This window comes from Paroedura picta, chromosome 3 (assembly GCF_049243985.1).
Source record: "Paroedura picta isolate Pp20150507F chromosome 3, Ppicta_v3.0, whole genome shotgun sequence".
In the NCBI taxonomy this organism is placed as follows: domain Eukaryota; kingdom Metazoa; phylum Chordata; class Lepidosauria; order Squamata; family Gekkonidae; genus Paroedura; species Paroedura picta.
In genome coordinates this window covers 37,864,646-37,883,643 of record NC_135371.1, presented here as the reverse complement: position 1 = coordinate 37,883,643, position 18,998 = coordinate 37,864,646, and the positions used below count along the sequence as shown (strand labels likewise).

The following is an 18,998-nucleotide window of genomic DNA, read 5'->3' as shown; positions in this document are numbered from 1 at the left end:
CAACTGCTGCCAGGGAAATGCTTGGAGATCTGAGGACTATGCTTGAGGCCCAGGAGGGAGCCATAAAGTTCACACTTCCAAGTGGCCATTTCCTCCGGAGGAACAGTTCTTCACAGAATGGCAATCTGCTGCAATTCCAGAGAATAAATTAGGGTTGTCAGGTTCCCCCCGGCCACCAGAGGGGATGGACGGACAAGGCTGCCAGATCCAGGGACCTCAGTGGGGTACAATGCCATGGGGTACAATGCCACACTCCCAAGCTGATTTCTGTAGTCTGGAGAGGAGCTGTAATTCCAGGGGGTCCCAGATCCCACCTGAAGGCTGGCATAACTAGGAGAATTCTAGGCCTCCCCTGAAGGCTGGTGAACCTACTGTTTGGCTGAAGCTATGAGAAGCACCTCTTATTCTTGAAATAAGACATTTGTGAACATGTCTTGTAAGAGATGCCACATGCCAAAGGAGTAACATTTTATACAGAGGTTACAGGTAAAACATACAAGCAATCACTTCCCTTAGACACACCCAACTGTAATTTTCAATTTATCATGTGTAACAATGGGTGGCCCCAGATGTGGATTTCTGCCAGGTGTGGATCCGGTAGGGCTCAAGCATGCAATGTGATGTGAATGTGCATGCAAATGGTGCTGGCTGTGAACATGGAAACCTAAATCCACGCTAAATATCATTTACTCCTGAGGCTCTCTCTTGTTGGATCAGAGAGAGTGGGTTGGCTCCAACCAGCTTTCCCCTTGGTAGGAAAGGGAGGAGGAAGGCCCTTTTGACCACCCAAAAAAGGCTATGATGGGTATTATGGGATTATCAGGGATCAAAGCTGCATGGAACAGGGGCTATAATCAGGCAGAGAATTGGGACAGAGTGAAAAAGCTGGCTGGATCCAACCCACTGCTTGCAAAGTGTATGGCTTTGTTCACCTATATGTACTTTGATCTTTCTTCCTCTTTGCACAGATTCAACTCTTTGAAGCATAGTCTGATGGGGTTGTTATGTGTTGTTTTGCATGTCAACTGACAGATGCCTCTTCTGGGCTTATACCTCTCTAGAGATGCAAAAAGACAGGGTTTTTGAAATGATGTAAAATAAGAAGACTTATGGATCAGGAAATAAAACGTTTTATGGAGAAGACATATGGATAGAATACATATGGATCAGAAAACAACTTTATTCTTCCTCGGAGTTAATAATCCATTGCTAGCAATGCATTAATGAAACATTACATTTTGAAAGAAAAGAGTGTCTAAAAGAAGATCGTAATGGCCATTTTTGCAAGTTTTTAATTTTATTATATGGTTTCCAAATATGCAGAAATTGTACAGCACATGCACTTTCCCTTCTTTCCTCCCTTCATTTCATTTGAAAACCAATTTCAGCCCAATTTAATCCTTGATCAAAGTGTAAAATTTAGCCGTGGATTAGTAATTTCTATATTTAACTCAACTCTGTGTCAGGGATGTCAGGCAAACTCAGGCAAACACTCTCGGAGAACGTGAATTCAAGTGGGTTGTCATATTGGTCTGAAGCAGCAGCACAAAGTCTGACTGAGTCCAGTGGCACCTTTAAGACCAACCAAGTTCTATTCCTTGAATAAAACTTTGTTGGTCTTAAAGGTGCCACTGGACTCAGACTGCATTCTGATAATGTGGAAATTCTTTTAAGCCCTAGAATGGGCTTGCACATTTTATCAGGAGAAAATTGTGGGGATGCTCTGCCTCAGGGATAGCCCATCTGCCATGAAGAAGAAATTCCCTGCATCTTCAGTTAAAAGGATGAAGTAACTGTTCAATGGGGGGGGGGGGGGACTCAACCTGAGACCCCAGCAAACCACTGCCAGCCAGAGTAGACAATACTGCCCTGACTCAGTATAAGGCAGCTGCATGCGTTCTTTTGTCTTCACAGATTTTTATGTGCACCATGCTGCCAAAACTACTGATGTAAATACATGTTTTTGTCATCTCTGGAAATCAACTTATCAACACCAGACTACTGAAAAGCAGTTGATTCCCATATGTACAGTATTAGTGGGTATGCTGTTGGAATTAAAGGCAACCAAGTAGGTTCGGTAGCTCTCAGAATCAGACCCCTTGATATGGTCGCCAATCTCCAGGCAGGGCCTGGAGATCTTCTGAAATTATGACAGATCCTCAGATCAGTTCCCCTGAAGGAAATGGCAGCCTTAGAGGGTGGTCTCTATGGCATCACAGCTCTGCTGAGCTTCCTCCTTCTCCAAACTGCTGCTTCCCCAGGCTCTACCCCAACCACAACATCTCCAGGAATGTCTCAGCCAGTGTGGTGTAGTGGTTAAGACTGGTGGACACTAATCTGGAGAACTGGGTTTGATTCCCGGCTCTTTCACATGCTGCCAGCTGGGTGGTTTTGGAAATGTTAGAACTCTGTAATTGCCACCTACCTCATCGTGTGTCCATTGTGGGGAGAGAAAGGGGACGGTGTTGGTGAGCCACTTAGAGACTCCTTTGGGTAGTGAAAAGCAGGGTATAACAAATCAGCTTTTTCCCCCTGCTGCTGCTGCTGCTGCTGCTCCTCCTCCTCAGAAATAAGCCCTTTCATCTGGGATTTTCTAGAACCTGAGCCAATCTCTGTGCCACATCAAATCTTCTCTTAGCTTAGCCCCTCCCCTCATGCAGCATTAAATGCCTGTGAAAGTTGGAGGAGAGTGGGAAAAGCTAGAGAAGAAGGGGCTAGAATATGATGTGAAACAATAAAGTTTAACCTGAGGCAGATTAAATTTGTACAGGCTGCCTTGCATTCACCTCAGAACACAGCCGGCCTCCATCCTGGGGGAGGCGGGAGGGCACAAGGTCCATCTGCACCTGAGCCCTGGCAACTCTCACTTTAGCAAAGAAGCTACATGGCAGCTGAGTCAGACCTCATGTAGACACAATGATCTCAGGTCCTCTTTATCCCACTTGAAGTGTTGAGCCCGTGGGTCTCTTGAATGAATTCTGAGCAGATAAGCTGTATCAGAACTCGGCATCAGGCACGAAGATTGGTTCTAAATGAGGGAAAGAAACTAAGCATGTACAGTTCAGGAAATCAATAACACCCACCTACATTAAGTCCCCGGTTCTTATTATTCCATAAGAGTGTGTGTGTGTGTGTGTGTTTAAAGCTTCCCGTGGCTTTGTAAAAGTCAGGCTGAGTTTATCAATATGCAACCAATATGCCTGGCTTTTGGGATCACAGGAAAGACTTTGCGGGACTAAGGATGTCCAATTTGTACATTTAAAATTTTTATTTTATTAGAGGATCTATTGGAAAGGGCTCCCCCTCCCTCCTTCGTTTTTAACAGTCCCCGACTCTGCTGATCTGACAACCCATCTCAGAAAGGAACCAAATGAACAGGGCTATCACTGCAGTGAAAAGTTCTGAGATCAGTCCCCCTGCGCTTGGACTTAGCAGATCTGCAACCAGAATGGCATCTCTGGGCCAATGAAATTTGATTCGGGGTTTTCCCCTAGCACGATGTAGTAGGTGATAGGAAGCAAATTGTCTTGACTTTTACCAGAAATTATTTCCCATTGTTAATAGTGTTCAGCCCTTGTCAAAGATTTATCCTATAGTTACTGGGAGCACCTCAATAGATCCATTGCACACCCACAGATGTACGCATACCCATGTGCCTCTTTGAACACCAGCCTTCCAAGGAAACAGCTGCCAAACAACTGCAAGCACTGAGTAATGTTGTGAAAGTAACGACATACAAAATTGTCTCCGTCCACACAAAGTACAAACAATCCCCCCCCCCTGGAAAATTTTAAGTGGAGATGCATGAGATTCCCATTTTATTTCACAGCACAGCTATATTTGGCAGAAACAAAGCCTTCACATCCCTTCCCCTAGCTAAAACAATACTATAAGAGTGGTGGAGAAACTAGGCTTCTGTGCTCCCAAAACACATTCTATGCAAAAGACTCAGAATGCATGCGGCAACCTAGTTTCTTAGGGCATGGCTACAGGAAAAGTAAGAGGGGGGCACTCCAAATCCTTTTGCTGCCTCGCTTGCCCTAACCTCCAGTCCCACAGTACCTTTGTTCCGGCGCTTCACCACCCCTAGTCGGCACTTCAGGGACACGGCAAACATCTCCCCCGGTCGCTGTCCTTCCAGTGCCTGGCTCACATGGCTCTGTACAGCTTCTCTCTCAACACCTCTGCCTGACTCTGTGAGGGGCTGCCGGCTTTAAATTAATTTATGATTACTGTGAAATGGAGCTGTGCTTCATGTTCGGGCAAAAGGAGAGAGACGGAGAGAGGGGGGGAAGAGGGAAGAAAAGAGGAGGAGGGAAAGGGGGGGGAGACCCAGATTCAGCACAGTCCCATCTGAAGAAAAAAAAAATCCTGGGTTGCATTTTGTTATTTGTACCATCCAGTCCACATGATAGTGGAATCACTAATCTTATAATACTATCTTTTTTAGCACACATATCATCTCTAGCATTCTGAGAATCCTATCCATTAACATACTAATTAGCAACGGTAGAGATATTTTTATCAGTGTCTCCCTATAAAAATAAACCTTCCAGAGGCTCATTAGCAAAAAGGAGCTCTCGGTTTCACAGCAAACAAGGCAACAGAATGTTTACGGGGCCCAAAGTCAACTTGGAGTCTGTGCTGGTAGAGGCAGATGATGCCAGAAACAATGAAATGACATACCCCGTGGGGTTCAGCAGGGGGAGGGGGAGGAGGTAACAAATGACAACCCTATTCATTGGGTGATGGTTTTTAAGCACTTGCTTAAACTGAAAGGTTTTAGCATCCCTGAATGTGATCAGGATAATGCTGCAGGGGGAACTGACTTCATACATGGAACACTGCCACTGAGATCATCTTTCTATGGTTGAACTAGAAACAATGGTGATATATTTAACAGGGTTTTCTGGAGTGATATTATTTTTATTTTATTTTATTTTTAGCCCACCACTCCCAATAAGGATCATGTTTAAGGATCATGTTTAGAAGGACAAGGAAGCAGTCTCTATGACGCACGGGATTTAAGATCCGTATAGGACACATTGTGAGAATGATTTGTTGATTTATAAAAATGGCCTACCTCTATCTCTGCTCAAAGCAGCTAACAATAAAAGACAAGGAAATAGTTGACAACCAGTAGCAGCAGATGAAAAAAAATCAGAGAATCATTACTCAGTTTTTCACCCCTGTCAAGCTACAGCTGACCTATGGCAACCCCATATGGTTTTTAAAGCAAGAGATGTTCAGAGGTGGTTTGCCATTGCCTCTCTCTGTATCATGATCCTGGGATTCTTTGGGGGTCTCCCATCCAAACCACGGCCAACCCTGTTTAGCTTCCCGGATTGGAGGAGACTGGGCTAGTCTTGGCTATCCAGACCAGGGCTCATCACCCAATACACTACAGAGGCACTCATTCCCTTGAAATGTGCTTCTGTTAAGAGACTGCAGCATCTTACAAACCAAAATATGGTCAAAGACTCAAAAGCTTCAAAAAATGGCTTGCTGAAATAATATGGCGCTTTGCAGTCAAGGGAATCTAAGCAGGGTAGATGTTCTGAATAGACCATTCCAAAGGGTGAGTGATTGTAATAAAAGTATTGAGATTCTTTCAGACAGGTGTCCCTAAAAGAAGCCCACTTTGAAAGAGGGTGAGGAACCAATCTAGGCAGAGAGGAAGGTTGTCTTGTTGTATGTGGGCCCCAGGTTCTGAAAGGCTTTAGAAGAACCTTGAACTAAGCATGGAAATGTGCAGGAAATGTAGGTATTGCAAGACTGGCAGCCTATGTGGACACTGCCTAACATCCATACAAAAGCAAGTCTCCAAGGCTTTATATTTGATCACGTGGTAGATGCAGCTATCACTTGCCTGCTTAAAATGTGCAAAACTACTATCAAAATAATTAGTTCTTATCTCAACGATGAACTGGCTGCAGTTCTCAACTTTTTTTTACCATTGAGAAACCCCTGAAATATTCTTCAGGCTCTGAGAAACCTCAGAAATGGCGTAATCGTGCAGATTATGGTTGGGAAGTATAGCTGTGTACACACCCACCCAGAACCCCTTCCCTTCCCACCCCCTCCAGGCCCTTTATTCCATTTTGGGAGGGGAGGAAGTGGGCTGACGTGAGCATATATAGTCAAATCACATTTTAACATTAAAAATTAATTAACTCCCATTCATTTGGGAAACCCTTCCAGGGCTGTCAAGAAACTCCAGGGTTTCGTGAAACCCTGGTTGAGAAAGCCTGAGCTAAAGGGGGGAAAGTAAGTAATGTACCTATAAAATGTTGCTCTTTCTGTGACAGGCCTGTGCTCCCTTTAAGCCAGAGGATACTATCTTGTGATAGATGCACTCAGCATGTGATTGTACCTAAGGCAGCTAAGATGAAGCAGGATTCCTCTTCGAAGTTGGAACGGAATCTTGATCCCACTTTACATGGACAGACAACAATAATACTGCTGGTCACAGTCCCGGGGGCTTGTTTCAGCTTGACACCGCATTCAAATCTGCAAAGCCAGTTTGATTAGAGACCATGACAGGACACAAATAATGAACATGTGTACCATAGGCCGTGACAGCTCTCTGAAAAACTATTGTCTGCACAAAGTCTCAGTACCGGGGCAATGGAAAACAGATGGATGGCATTGGTCTGCAACCTCAGTGGCTTCCGTGATTGATTCATTCTACAAAGTCAATTGATCCTTCAGCGTTTCCCTCAACTGTTCGCTGCGCTACTTTATATACAATTGGGGGGGGGGAGCAACGCTGCCTGGCAGAACGTGGCGTAAAGCCTTCCCGGGCAGATGGCAGAAGCTGACATTGCCAGATGGCTACGGCTGAATTGTTTGCAGTCCTGTGTGTGAATGTGTGAGCGTTAAGTTGCCAAAGTTATGCAGACTGAGCCCGACATAGAAATCTAAGCTTAGCGCCGCACTTGTAACATAACTCTGTGCATCGATGATAAATATGGATTAGAGTTTTCTCCCATGGTCATTAAAAGAACGCATATTGCACATTTTGTTTTTTTTTAAAAAGCCTTAGAATGTATTCTGAATGTATTCTGTAGTAACACCAATCAATCCTATTTAAAGACTACAGAACTCCCAAGCAGCGAGTTATTTAAAAACAATAAGGGAACTAAAAATCATATATAAGATCAGAGAAGAGGCAGTGTTCAATTTTTTAAATGGCAAGAGGCTACTCTACAGGCCTGCTTTACTGTACAGTTTGCCCTCCTTTCTTCCCCAAACACTCCCTCCATTGTGCTTCCACAAAGTATCCTTCAGTGTAGCAAGAATCACACTGGAAAGCCCACTACTGCATACATCACCTCAGGGGTAGCACTGCAAAATGGGGCACTGAAAAAGCTCCTTATCACATACACCTAACATTGCCAGGGATACCAAGGGATGACATGAAGATGCGGCATGTGTTTGGCCAGGTATTTTGGATGGGGATTTCCAAAAACTGTATCCAGTGTATGGATTACCCTTTCACAGAAACGCTTATCTGCTGCCACCACATGGGTGCGTTATCCGCTTGAAGTCAAACTGCAGTCCTATGCAGGTGACATTATTCAGGGAGAATATATATGAGGAGGGGAAAGAGATTGAGGCCATGCATTTTGGCCCTACTCATGACCTGTTCATAGAACCTGCATGTATATACAGACTCACCCTTCAGTCTTCATGAATACATTGTCTGCAAAGGGCTAAAGGCTAATTCAAAGAGGTATTTTTGTTAATTTGTTGATGACGAAGGGAATCCAAACAGAGGAACCATTAATACTGCCTGATTTAGTAGCAAGAGGGGGAAAGGATTCCTAGGTCAAAATGCAAGAAGTGATGGTTCCTGTTTTTCAAAATGGCAGGCTACCTGGTGCATGTAGTTAAGCCAAGCAGCAAGGCTTATTACAGCACTGAGTCCTCTCATAGATAACCACTCTGTTCCTACAGTTGATCAGCTCTCTGCTAGGAACATGGGTTGATGGACTGAGGGATAATTGCACAGCAAAGGACAAGTCTAGATGATGTCAGTTCTGTGGTTCCAGGATTCAGTGACCATTTGGCCCGCATCTATATATATATATATATTTTTTTCCGCATTTGTCTCACTGAAGGACCCCCTTGAATGCACATCATGAGCCCTATGCAACACACGAATCTCACTACTCCTATTTTTAGATTTGAAATGTGATACGGATTGCGCAGAAATCTTGTGCTGGCCTCTTGCAAGGGAAAGTATCCCCCTGGCTACATTTAGCTGCTAAATAGAAGCTTTTGTTATTGCTTCTGACTTGTTTGCGATGAGATAGCTCTGTGAGGAATATAAATCCCAAATTATGAAAGGCGGAAGTCAGATATTTCAGCCGTTAGATTATCTCAATGAACACTGATAAGGGGCTTCATTAAGCCTCTATGAAGTAAGATATCTTTGTAGAAACAGGAAAGGATGAAACCAGATTGGGAATTTTCTTGAAAATTAGCAGGAAATGAAATTCACAGAAGCACGGGGAATACCTCTATGATAGCTGTCAAGGTGAATTACACTGACAATAGTCCAACCTTGCTTAATGGTTTTGTTTCAGAATGGCCTTTTCTAATCAGGTGGTCACACAAACTCAAGTACACTGGACATTTTATGAAGTTCTTTGTGAAACAGTCTTACCACCACAAAAATATTTTTTCCTTTTGTTTTATCAGAACAGATCTAAATTACTCCAGTCACTATCCTAGATACTAGTTTCCAGACCTTAGGAACTACCTTCAACGGAAACTTGTAATATTAAATTTTTCCCATGTGTCATTTCCCCCTTCTCTCACTTCCTCGTATTTGTAAAAAAACAAAAACAAAAGCAAAATTAAAAGGTGGTCTGCTGTGCATCAAGTGTACATCTCCAAGATCAATTCCTTGAGATCAATGGATCTTGTTGGGTTCCAGGCAGAACTTGGAGATTTGGAGAGCTTCCTTAGGAGGCTCCTGCAGCTACTTGGAATGATGGGCTGGATGGGGCCATAAACAGAGTTGCTTCCTAGCATTCTATTCCAAGCTCTGTGAGTCCCCCAGCTTTTTTTGGTTTACCAGGGAGCTGGGTGACATGAAGTGGGCTGAAAGATGACTAGAGTAATCTTGGCAGAAGACTCAGGATGAATCAGACGGAGCATGTCATAAAGCCCATTTGCATATGAGGTGGCGGTGAGGGCAGTGAAGAAGACGTTTTCCTCTGCCACCAATGCATCAGCAGAATCTCATCAAGCTCAATTGTTCACCATCGTTTTTGACTTGATAATCCTGTGGGCAATGAAAATTTGGCCCCCAGCTGTGATGTTCTGCAAGGTTCTTTGCTGATAGAATCCCTCTCTCATCCATTCCAACTTGGAGGCCAAGCTGGGTGAAGAGCCAGTACCTGAGGTGTCACAGACACCCACTTGTCTGTTTGTTATTAATAGCTTCAGATTGATCTTGCCTATGCATGCTGACATAGTCCTTGGCAATATGAGGGCCACCACTTGTGCTCCTGCTTTTAAAATTTTCCTGGGGAAAGGTAGTGGGGCTGTTGAAACTCTCGGTGGTCTTTGATACAGTTGACCTCTCCATTCTTATCCACCGGGTTGAATATGAAGATGGTATTAAGGACATATCCTTTCAGTTGTTTTGCTTTTTTCTGTCTGATTGGGCTCAAAGAGACTCCATCAAAATGCAGAATCAACTGGGTGGAATTTATCTGTTGAGGTTCCACAGGATTCTCTTCTCTTACCCATGCTCAATATATATATGAGGCCACTGAGTGAGACTGTCCATAGCTTTGAGGTTTGGTATAATGTAACCCTCTCCTTTATACTTTGATTGTGCTATTGATTATATCTCTCACTTATCATAATATCTGTGAATGATTCCCCTTAATATTCCCCTATGAATTATATGCATGGTCTTTTGGATTAAGGCCACAATCCTTAACACAATTATTCAAGAATAAAGATTTATTAAAATCAATAGTATTTTCTGCCTAAGCAAGCATGCTTAAGTTTATTGCTTCCCTGTTACTACAATGTTATCTTTTAATTGCATTTTAAAAGACTATACAGAATGAAATGCATACATTTCATTCAGCTCTGGAACATGACATCACATTTCAGGAAAACCCAGAAGTGATGTCATGTCACTCTAGGTATTGCTAGAAACTCTATGGATTTATCATAGAGTTTGCAGTGATTTGTAAAGCAAGGGGACATCATTTCTGGTTCTCCCTCATGATGGCAGAAATCAGTGCCATGTTCCCACTCCTCTATCTCCCACTGGATACTGGCAACCTAAGATGGCATGCAGGGAGAAAGAACTTAAGCCTTTTTTCCTACACTTTTTTTTCAAACCAGAAAAAAACCAGCCATTTTTTTCCAACCAGAAGGAGTTGCTATTTGTCTGATTAGGAAAACACTCATGTACCTCACCAGTAAACATAGGTTTTCCCAGGGGCTATTTAAATCTTTGGTGGGGGGACAGGACATGAACTGAGGCTTAATACCCTTAATGACCCTCAGAATTAAGTTCCATCACAGAATTCCCATCATATGAGTGGCAACAGGCTCTGTGGTAGGCACAAGGACTGGCCCTACGTTTGATGTGCCCTAAGATATGGTCAGAATATGAGTACCCTGAGGGAAAGGAAGGGAATCTGAATTGCTCAAGCTCCCTGCTGTGAATCCAGACAGTGATTCCCCTGCTCTTTAACATATTTTCTAGGTGCTGCATAATATCATATATACACTCCCTCAGCATAACAATATTTGGGGGAAAATCATTGTCACAGACAACATCACAGAGCAACATAATAGTTGGCCATTGTCTTTCTACATTGTTTTTGATACATGCTATTTTGGCCTAGCCATCGTTATGTCTTTTTCCGGTTCAGGATCACCAGACTCTGTCTTTCCATTGCTGTTTATTTTTCTACTTCAAGAAGACATCATTGTTCCCACTAATCTCTCACTTTTGCTTTTCCTGTGGCGGTTATTCTACCCATCAAAGGAGGCCTCTTCCCCATACAGTGAATTCAATGTGCTCCCGAGCTCCTGCTGCTTACAAATCCTTAGTTAAATAAAGAGCTGCCTATGTATGCATAAGGACACAGAGCAGCTATCGAATGAAAGGGATTTTTTTTTTTAAGATTGGTAGCAAGATCCATTTCTATTTCTCAAGTTTGGTATTTGAAATGTTTCCAGTGAGGTGGAGGAAATTAAATAATGATGAAAAGATGAAGCTCCACATTCATTGCAGTTAAGAAAGGAATTCAATGAGTTTATAATCAATATCAAGCAACACATATTGAACATTGTTATTTGGACACTTGTCTTCATTTCATACACAAATGAAAATGAACTGAATAGAATTCTTTGGGGAGTATCCTTAAATTATGTAATTTTTCTGAAGCCCATTTTTAACCCTCTGTTACTACAAAGAGTCCTTTAATTTTTCCATCTACTACGTATCTCTCTCAGGGCTATAACTCTTCCATCTCTTCCCCTCCCATCAAATGGGTCAAGGCACAGGCCTTGGCAAAGTTTAAATATACAAGGTAAAGCAGAGCACCAAGCTACTTAAAAGAATAAAATAGTTTTATTAAGAAGAGAGAAACAACTTTGTATAGAAAAAGAAAATACAGAGTCCTAATAGTCTTACTTACTGTTTTTCTGGAGGTAATCATTCACTCTGTTGTGAACGCAAGCAGGGAGGAAGGAGCAGGAAGTCAACTGAGCTTATCCGAATGCTGGAGAGTCTATTTGAAAAATAACAGGAGGTTCCTAACCTAACTATGCTAAATACACATCTCCTCTGATGCCCCCTGCAGGATATTCTTCTCATGCTGTTTGGATAATGCAAACTGCAGCACTTGCATATTCCAATTGTCTGGACATTTTGAGAGAGAGAGAGAGAGAGAGAGAGAGAGAGAGAGAGAGCACAGATAAATATGTACTCCCAGTTTGGGATGCTATGTTATTATGCACTAGTAATGGAATGTTAGTTTCTGATTTCAAAACATCATTCCAAAGCATTGTGGTAAATGTTCAAAAGCAGGGATGCAACAATCTTCCATTTTGCAGGCTTTTTCATGTGTAATCCTCACCACCACTGAAGTGTTACATCCTGCATCCAGCACTAACAGGCACTGGGATCCAGGGAACATGGGTCCATCCAAATATAACAAATGTTATAAACTGCCACAGTAGGTCACATTTCTCACGAAGAAGCAGCTATGTTGTCATCCTATGACTATGTGAAGCTGCCAGATGGGCTAGATAGAAGACTGGGCCAGATAGCTCAGTATTGTCAATACACTCCAATGCCTTGTGCAGAGCCTTTAAATGAAGGTGTCAGGGATCAGGCCTTAAACAACTCTCTGCACAGAGGGCTGAACCTGTGGAAGGGAGATAGGCCTTAAGTGTTCTGGCCTTGCCCTCTGCCTCCGCATGATTGCTAGCTTCAGAATCAGAATCAGAGGGTATCTATAGGGCATCAGCCCCAGAACGATTCATTAAGAGGGCAGGAGAAGTATGGCCCTTATGCAACTTGCAATCTGAGGAAAGGGGGATTATAAGGCGGCAAGCAGGCGTGGGAATTCAGCTTGAAAAATGGACGTTATTATGCTGAGAAAGTGGCAAATGCCAGTGCTGCTTTTTGTTAATAATTAAATGGTACAGGATGTTTGCTCAATCCACAAATCCACGTACGAGGCTCAACCGCTCTTTGCAGGGAACAGCTGAGCCTCCTGAAGCAAGAAATCGAACGAGCCTTATCTTCATGTGCATTATTGCCGCCTGCGTTCCCTGCCAATTTATTTTGGAAAGGCTAGGAAACAGGCCTTCTTTTACCCTACTGGAAATAAATGACTTCCCAGTCTGTGGTCATGCCGCCTCCATGTATTACTCTTAACCACCTCCTGTTTGTATTTTCACCTCCAGACTATATTAATAGAGCCTTATGTTAGTAAATGTATGCCAGAGGAAGAGAGCCAAAGGCTGAAAGACATTTACCTCACAAGCAGGTGTTCACTAGCCTACCTCACTCACACACATGGCCGCACATACTATATGCCCCGAGAGGACAAGTTATTATTATTATTATTATTATTATTATTATTATTATTATTATTATTATTATTATTATTATTATTATTATATTTATATTTATACCCCGCCTCCCCCCGAAGGCTCGAGGCGGCTTACATAAACCCGTCCCCTAAAACCATAAAATGACAATAAAAACCAATGATTTACAATAATTGTAACAGCGAAGTTAAATGTTATTATAGATTATTCTATTATTTATTGAGCATTATTGAAACTTAAGATAAAATAACATGGAAATAATGCTAAACCCAAACTGTTCAATCCATTATTGCAACAGTGATGGAGGAAAAGAGAGCGCCACCCCATGCTGATTCAAAGTAACTATGGCATTTAATTTCCCCCAGAAATTTGCTGTATCTCTTAAGCTGCCAAGGCTGCTCTTTTGGATTTCTTTGCTAGGAATTAAGCATCCAAGTATATGAAAGTTCTGTACTTTTTCAGAAATATGAATGGCATCTTCTCCCATCCATGAATTAATGCTCGTTTAGCACAGCACCCAAAGCACTGAAGGAAGACCAGGGGCAGTCCTTGCTTGTATGATCTGTCTTGGATCCTACAGAATGCTTCCACTGACAGAAATTAATTCTGCTAGATGAGTAAATATTCCTTACCTCTCCGTTATAATGTGTCAAAAATGCCCCTTCCCCAGACATTATGAAATATCTGCAGCATGAAAGGGGGATCAGCCAAAATCTCCCCTTTTTGTTAGCGGAAATCCTCTGTAGGATCCAACCCACTGTATCAAAGAAGTTTTGCTATCTTGGAAGAAGAAGGAATTTTTTCCCTCACTTACACTATGCATAAAGCATAACTTTTTAAATGGCGCCAATCCTAGTAACTAATTGCCGTGCACAGAATTGCCTAGAATGATAGATTATACCATCTAGTTTTAATACCAAACAAAGAGGGAACAATTTTGCACTGATAAATCTTACACAAGTTGAGTATGCTTTGTGCACTGAGGCACACAATAGCCAGAGGCAATATTTATGAGTCTGGTTAAATCCAAAGAACTGTGCATGGAGTTTCAAACACTGAACATCTTTCATGCCCCTCCCGGTCCTCTGCATCCTGCTGGGTCCCCCCAGCTTATCCCAAGGACTGGTTTGGACCACTCTACAAGTAGTAAAAGCCATATGCTGGGAGTAGAAGAAGCAGCAGCAGGATTCGGAAACACTACCCAGTTGCTGGCATTATCTGTGTTTGTAAATATTTGTTTGTTCATTAGCCAAAGTGGCTAATATCATTTAGACCAGCCTTTCTCAACTTTTTTACCATTGAGAAACCCGTGAAACATACTTCAGACTTCAAGAAACCCCAGAAGTGGTACGATCATGCAGAATATGGTTAGGAAGCATAGTTATGTAAATGACCACCCAGGACCCCTTTCCTTCCCACATCCTCCAGACCCATCATTGGTCATTGATGGGGTGGGGGTTGGGTCAAGATGACCATTTAAATATAAATATAAAATATAAATATATGGACATTTCACCCGACAAAATTCACCAAATTTTAAAAATCTATTAATAATTAATTAACTCTCACCCATTCAGGAAACTCTTCCAGGGTAGTCAAGAAACCCCAAGTTTCATGAAACCCTCATTGAGAAAGCCTGATATAGACTCCCCTTTTTAAAAAAGGGAATTCATGGATATTTACAGAATGGTTCAAATCAGCGGTTCTCAACCACTGGTTCACTGAAAACACAGATGGCTCTTGAGAATGTTGCCACAGTTGTTAGGAGATATGACTAGTAAAAAATAAAAGTACAACTCATGTCTTCAAGGCACCCTAATTTGGATCTTGGCCTCCCCAGCATTTGCTGATCTCCTAGAAGCATCCTCTTTAATTGCTGGACCTTTTACTGCTAGACTGGAAGCCATATTATATCATACTTTCTGCCTTCATTTGCTTTCTTAAAACCTGAACCCTCATTTCTGGGGCCTGTATACTTTTCTAGAGATGTTAATAATGGATCAAAGCTTTGTTGTTGTTTAAGACTGCTTGTGGTTTTGACTTGTGTCCTACCTGTGCGTGTCCCATTACCAAATAACCCCACTTGAAAGAAAATGGAGGGGAAGGGGAGCCTTCCTGAGCTCCTCAGGGAGGCTACTCCATAAGGCGAGGCTGAGCACCAGAGAATGCACATGTGGAGGCAATGGTTCATTTTGCCCACTTGCAGGGAGGCAAAGCAGCCCATTTGTTTGCAGATTTTTTGAATGGTTTGGACCAGCCCTCATCTTGTGCAAATCAGCCCCACATACTTTTAGCAGGGGGTTTCAAGAGCATTCCTGAGGCCTGGTGCCCTTTCCAGTACGGATGATGGGAGGAGGGGTGAGCTTCATTATCTTGCAGGCATCGTGCGCCATTCTTCAATGAGAAAATCCAGTGCCACACAATACATACTCTGCACACTTGAAAACATGCCCTCTTCTGCCTGGTGATGTAAATGGGCAAGGAGGATGGAGAAAGAAAAGCCTTAAGTGTCCTTAAGTACCCTGCCACATTGCTTCTAAGAACACATTTAAACTGCTTGAGATATTAGTGAAGCTCTTCTCTACTCCCTGCAGTGAACTAACGCAAGCAATTGCTTCCATGTCTTAAGTGGAAAATCATTTTTATAATAAAATCTCCCTTGGCAAGCCACTATTATGCTATTGCGTGTGTATGTTATTCATTGAGGTTTATAACCTTGGCTCAGGGTGAAGTGTTTGTTTTTGTAGCATGTTAGCATGTTTTATGAAGTGTCTATTAGGTATCTGAACATTTCAGGGGCATCTGGAGGATACTTTGAGATGTGGTTTGATCCAGCTAAGAATTAAAATGGGTTTTGCAAGGAAGGAAGATTCTTCTGGACTGAGAATGCATACTAGTAGATGGACATGAAGACAAACATGACACTTCTGTAAGTCAGGGGATTACTGGGAATCCTTCCAGTAGGGAGCAATAGTGTCAGACTGCAAAACTTCAGGGGTAGATAAAATGCTTTCTGCTCAGCTAGCCCTAGATTGAAGAAGGATAGTGGCTCATGCTGTTGCCCCAACTACTTTAAATCCAGATTTATAAAATCCTAAACCTGAATGCGAAGGTGTGGGGGTGTTTTCAATTCCTCCCCTTTTTATTGTATGGATCTGGAATTTAAGACATCAATCAGAGCGGTTATCACATCAAAACATAATGCATCAAGATACAACTTCCAGAAAAAAACATAAAGAACTTTTGCCACCTTACCTGATACCAACATCTGGTCGGGTCCATAGACTACTTAGAAGGAACTGAGAATGCACAATATGATAGACAGCTATCTAGCCGGATCACATTGTATGTTGGGCTACACTTGCTTGAACATTTGGAGGCCTGGTGGTGTTGGAGAAGAATATTGTAGAAGACCACTCCCAAAAATGCTGAAAGGGCAAAGGATAAGGGAAAGGCTAAACTGTTATCCTCAATTTGCAGATGGAATATTGAGTCTCAGAGACATTAAAGGATTGAATTTCTTGCTAATCGGCACTCCATTGCTTCTGGTCTGGCTGCACCAGTTTTGTGCAGCAGAAAGATCTAAGCCTGAAGGGATTTGTTCAAGTCCACACAGTAAATTTGTAGCATAGTTTTCAACTCTGAGGAAGTGTATTAACTGAAAAACCTTCCTGTGCAGCTACTCTACAGTCATTTCTATGTGCTATTTATTTCCATATATAAAGGATTAATTCTGAGTATGCTAAGTGGTGGCTGCAGATTCCAGAGCCCTATTCTGAATTCTACGGTTTCTCAGAGTAGAATTAGATAGCTAGCAACCTGGTGAATGTTCTCTGCAGCATTACCAAGTCAATAACGCGATGTTCATAGACTGCCTCAAGATGATAGCCAGAACATTACAAAAATGGAAAGCAAATCATTTATGGATGTGGATTTCAAGAATACTCAATAGAGTTTTATATGTCATGATTTTTATGCCTGTAGCTATTGCTGGCTTTTGAGGGCTGTCTCTTTGGTTGCAAAATTGCTCTCACTGTAGCCCATATCTCGATTCCCCTAAGGTAGAGGAACACAAAAGAGATCCCATGTATGTATGTATGTATGTATGTATGTATGTATGTATGTATGTATGTATGTATGTATGTATTCATTCATTCATTCATTCATTCATTCATTCATTCATACAAAAATACATGCTTCTTTTCACAAAATTCAAAAATGGCAGCAAAACAGAAGAAATAAAATATCAATAATAATTATAATAAAGAACTAAAACAAAGAATACTATTTATATTGGGGATTCTTGGAATGAAGAGTAGCAATAAAATAACATGTCAAAAGACCAAGGGATCCATCCTTCAGTCTCTTTCCGCTGGTGTTAAAGCACTTGTCTTTTTGAGGATAAAATACTGTAGGATAACAAAGTCCTTCCACTCTATAGGGTACAAGCAGCAATGTTAATGAAAATACTATAATGGGCCTATTATGCACGGCCACTGAAACGGCGGCATGGAGAACGTGGAGGAGGAAGAAGTGAAGCAAACCGCTTACACACGGGACAGAACGCAATGGCGGCAAAACCTAGAGTATCCGATTATACACGCGGCTACTCTGGAGTCTCTTCTGGTTGCGCCCTGGTCCCGGGAAGTTCCACTTCTTCCACATCTCACTAACGCCGCTTTTTCGGCAGCATACGTTGACTCTGCACCCGGTTGCCATCTGCAGCGTGCATAATTGGTGATTTTAGCCACCACCATTCCTGAATGCGGACCTTCCACTCCGTGCATAATCGGCCATGGAGAGTATTTATACAGCAACATCTGCATCTTAGAATGGTCAACCAGCTGGGTGACCTTGGGCTCGCCACGGCACTGATAAAACTGTTCTGACCGGGCAGTGATATCAGGGCTCTCTCAGCCTCACCCACCCCACAGGGTGTCTGTTGTGGGGAGAGGAAAGGGAAGGCGACTGTAAGCCGCTTTGAGCCTCCTTCGGGTAGGGAAAAGCGGCATATAAGAACCAACTCTTCTTCTTCTTCTTCTTCTTCTATACTTGCTCATAAACTTTGTATAACTGTATCTCTTTCCTGTTCAGATGCTATCAGCATCCAAGATGGTAATTAACTTTCAGAATCTCTCACCTTTCCAGCATGTGCTAGCTGATTTTTCTTGGAAGCGACAACAGCTATAGACATAGAAGACAAGTAGTCTCAGGAGGAACTGTAAATAACCTAATGCTATAACACCTCACGAGAGAGCTCTAAGATATCTGGCCTTTTGAAAGAGAAGCAGGATTAAAGGAAATGTTTCTTCCTTCTACTGGCCACCACTGGGGAAATCATTATGAATGAACAAAAAAGCCAACTTTTTCTGGTTCAGTAGGTTCCATGACACAAACACATAAATTCAAAAGACCTCTCACTAGGGCATTCTAAAGAAAACTATTACTACATACATGAATTGCCACACAGTGTACATTTTGGTCTGTTTTCCTGTCCTGTAATTTCCCTCTCACCCTGACCAGCCGCTCTACTGACTAGGCTGCCTTCATCTTTTCCACCTGCAAGTTCTTTCTAGAACTTAGTCCTGGGCCAAAAGTATTTCCATCAAAGGGAAGAAGTAGCATCACAAGGCATCCCTCTCTTCAATGAGGGCTCTGAAAACATTTATCTTTCCGTAATCATTACCCCAACTCAAAATTCAGGTTGCCAGAACTGATTGGTTAGATAATACTCTGGTTCCATCACATTGCTACCCATCCCCCAATAAGCCAGTATTGATAATGAAATGAATTCAGGAAACATCCCTGTAGTGATTCTTACCCTGGTGACATCACATATAGCATCATAATGATGTCACTACATGACCCCTCAAATAAACATGGTATAGAGG

The 18,998-nt window shown here is 42.3% G+C and overlaps 1 protein-coding gene across 6 annotated transcripts in view; it reads right to left on the bottom strand.

The window, feature by feature from the left end:
* GRIP2 (glutamate receptor interacting protein 2) overlaps positions 1-18,998 on the bottom strand; it is a 496,366-nt gene that overhangs the window by 221,666 nt on the left and 255,702 nt on the right. Inside the window, exon 1 of one of the 6 annotated variants that reach the window (XM_077325340.1) lies at positions 4,063-4,285. The exons of the other annotated variants lie outside the window; for them this stretch is intronic. Within the exon in view, the coding sequence (XP_077181455.1) occupies positions 4,063-4,117 (55 nt within the window). The 5' untranslated portion in view covers positions 4,118-4,285. Of the gene's footprint in view, positions 1-4,062; positions 4,286-18,998 lie in introns of those variants that run through there. 6 annotated transcript variants of the gene reach the window in all.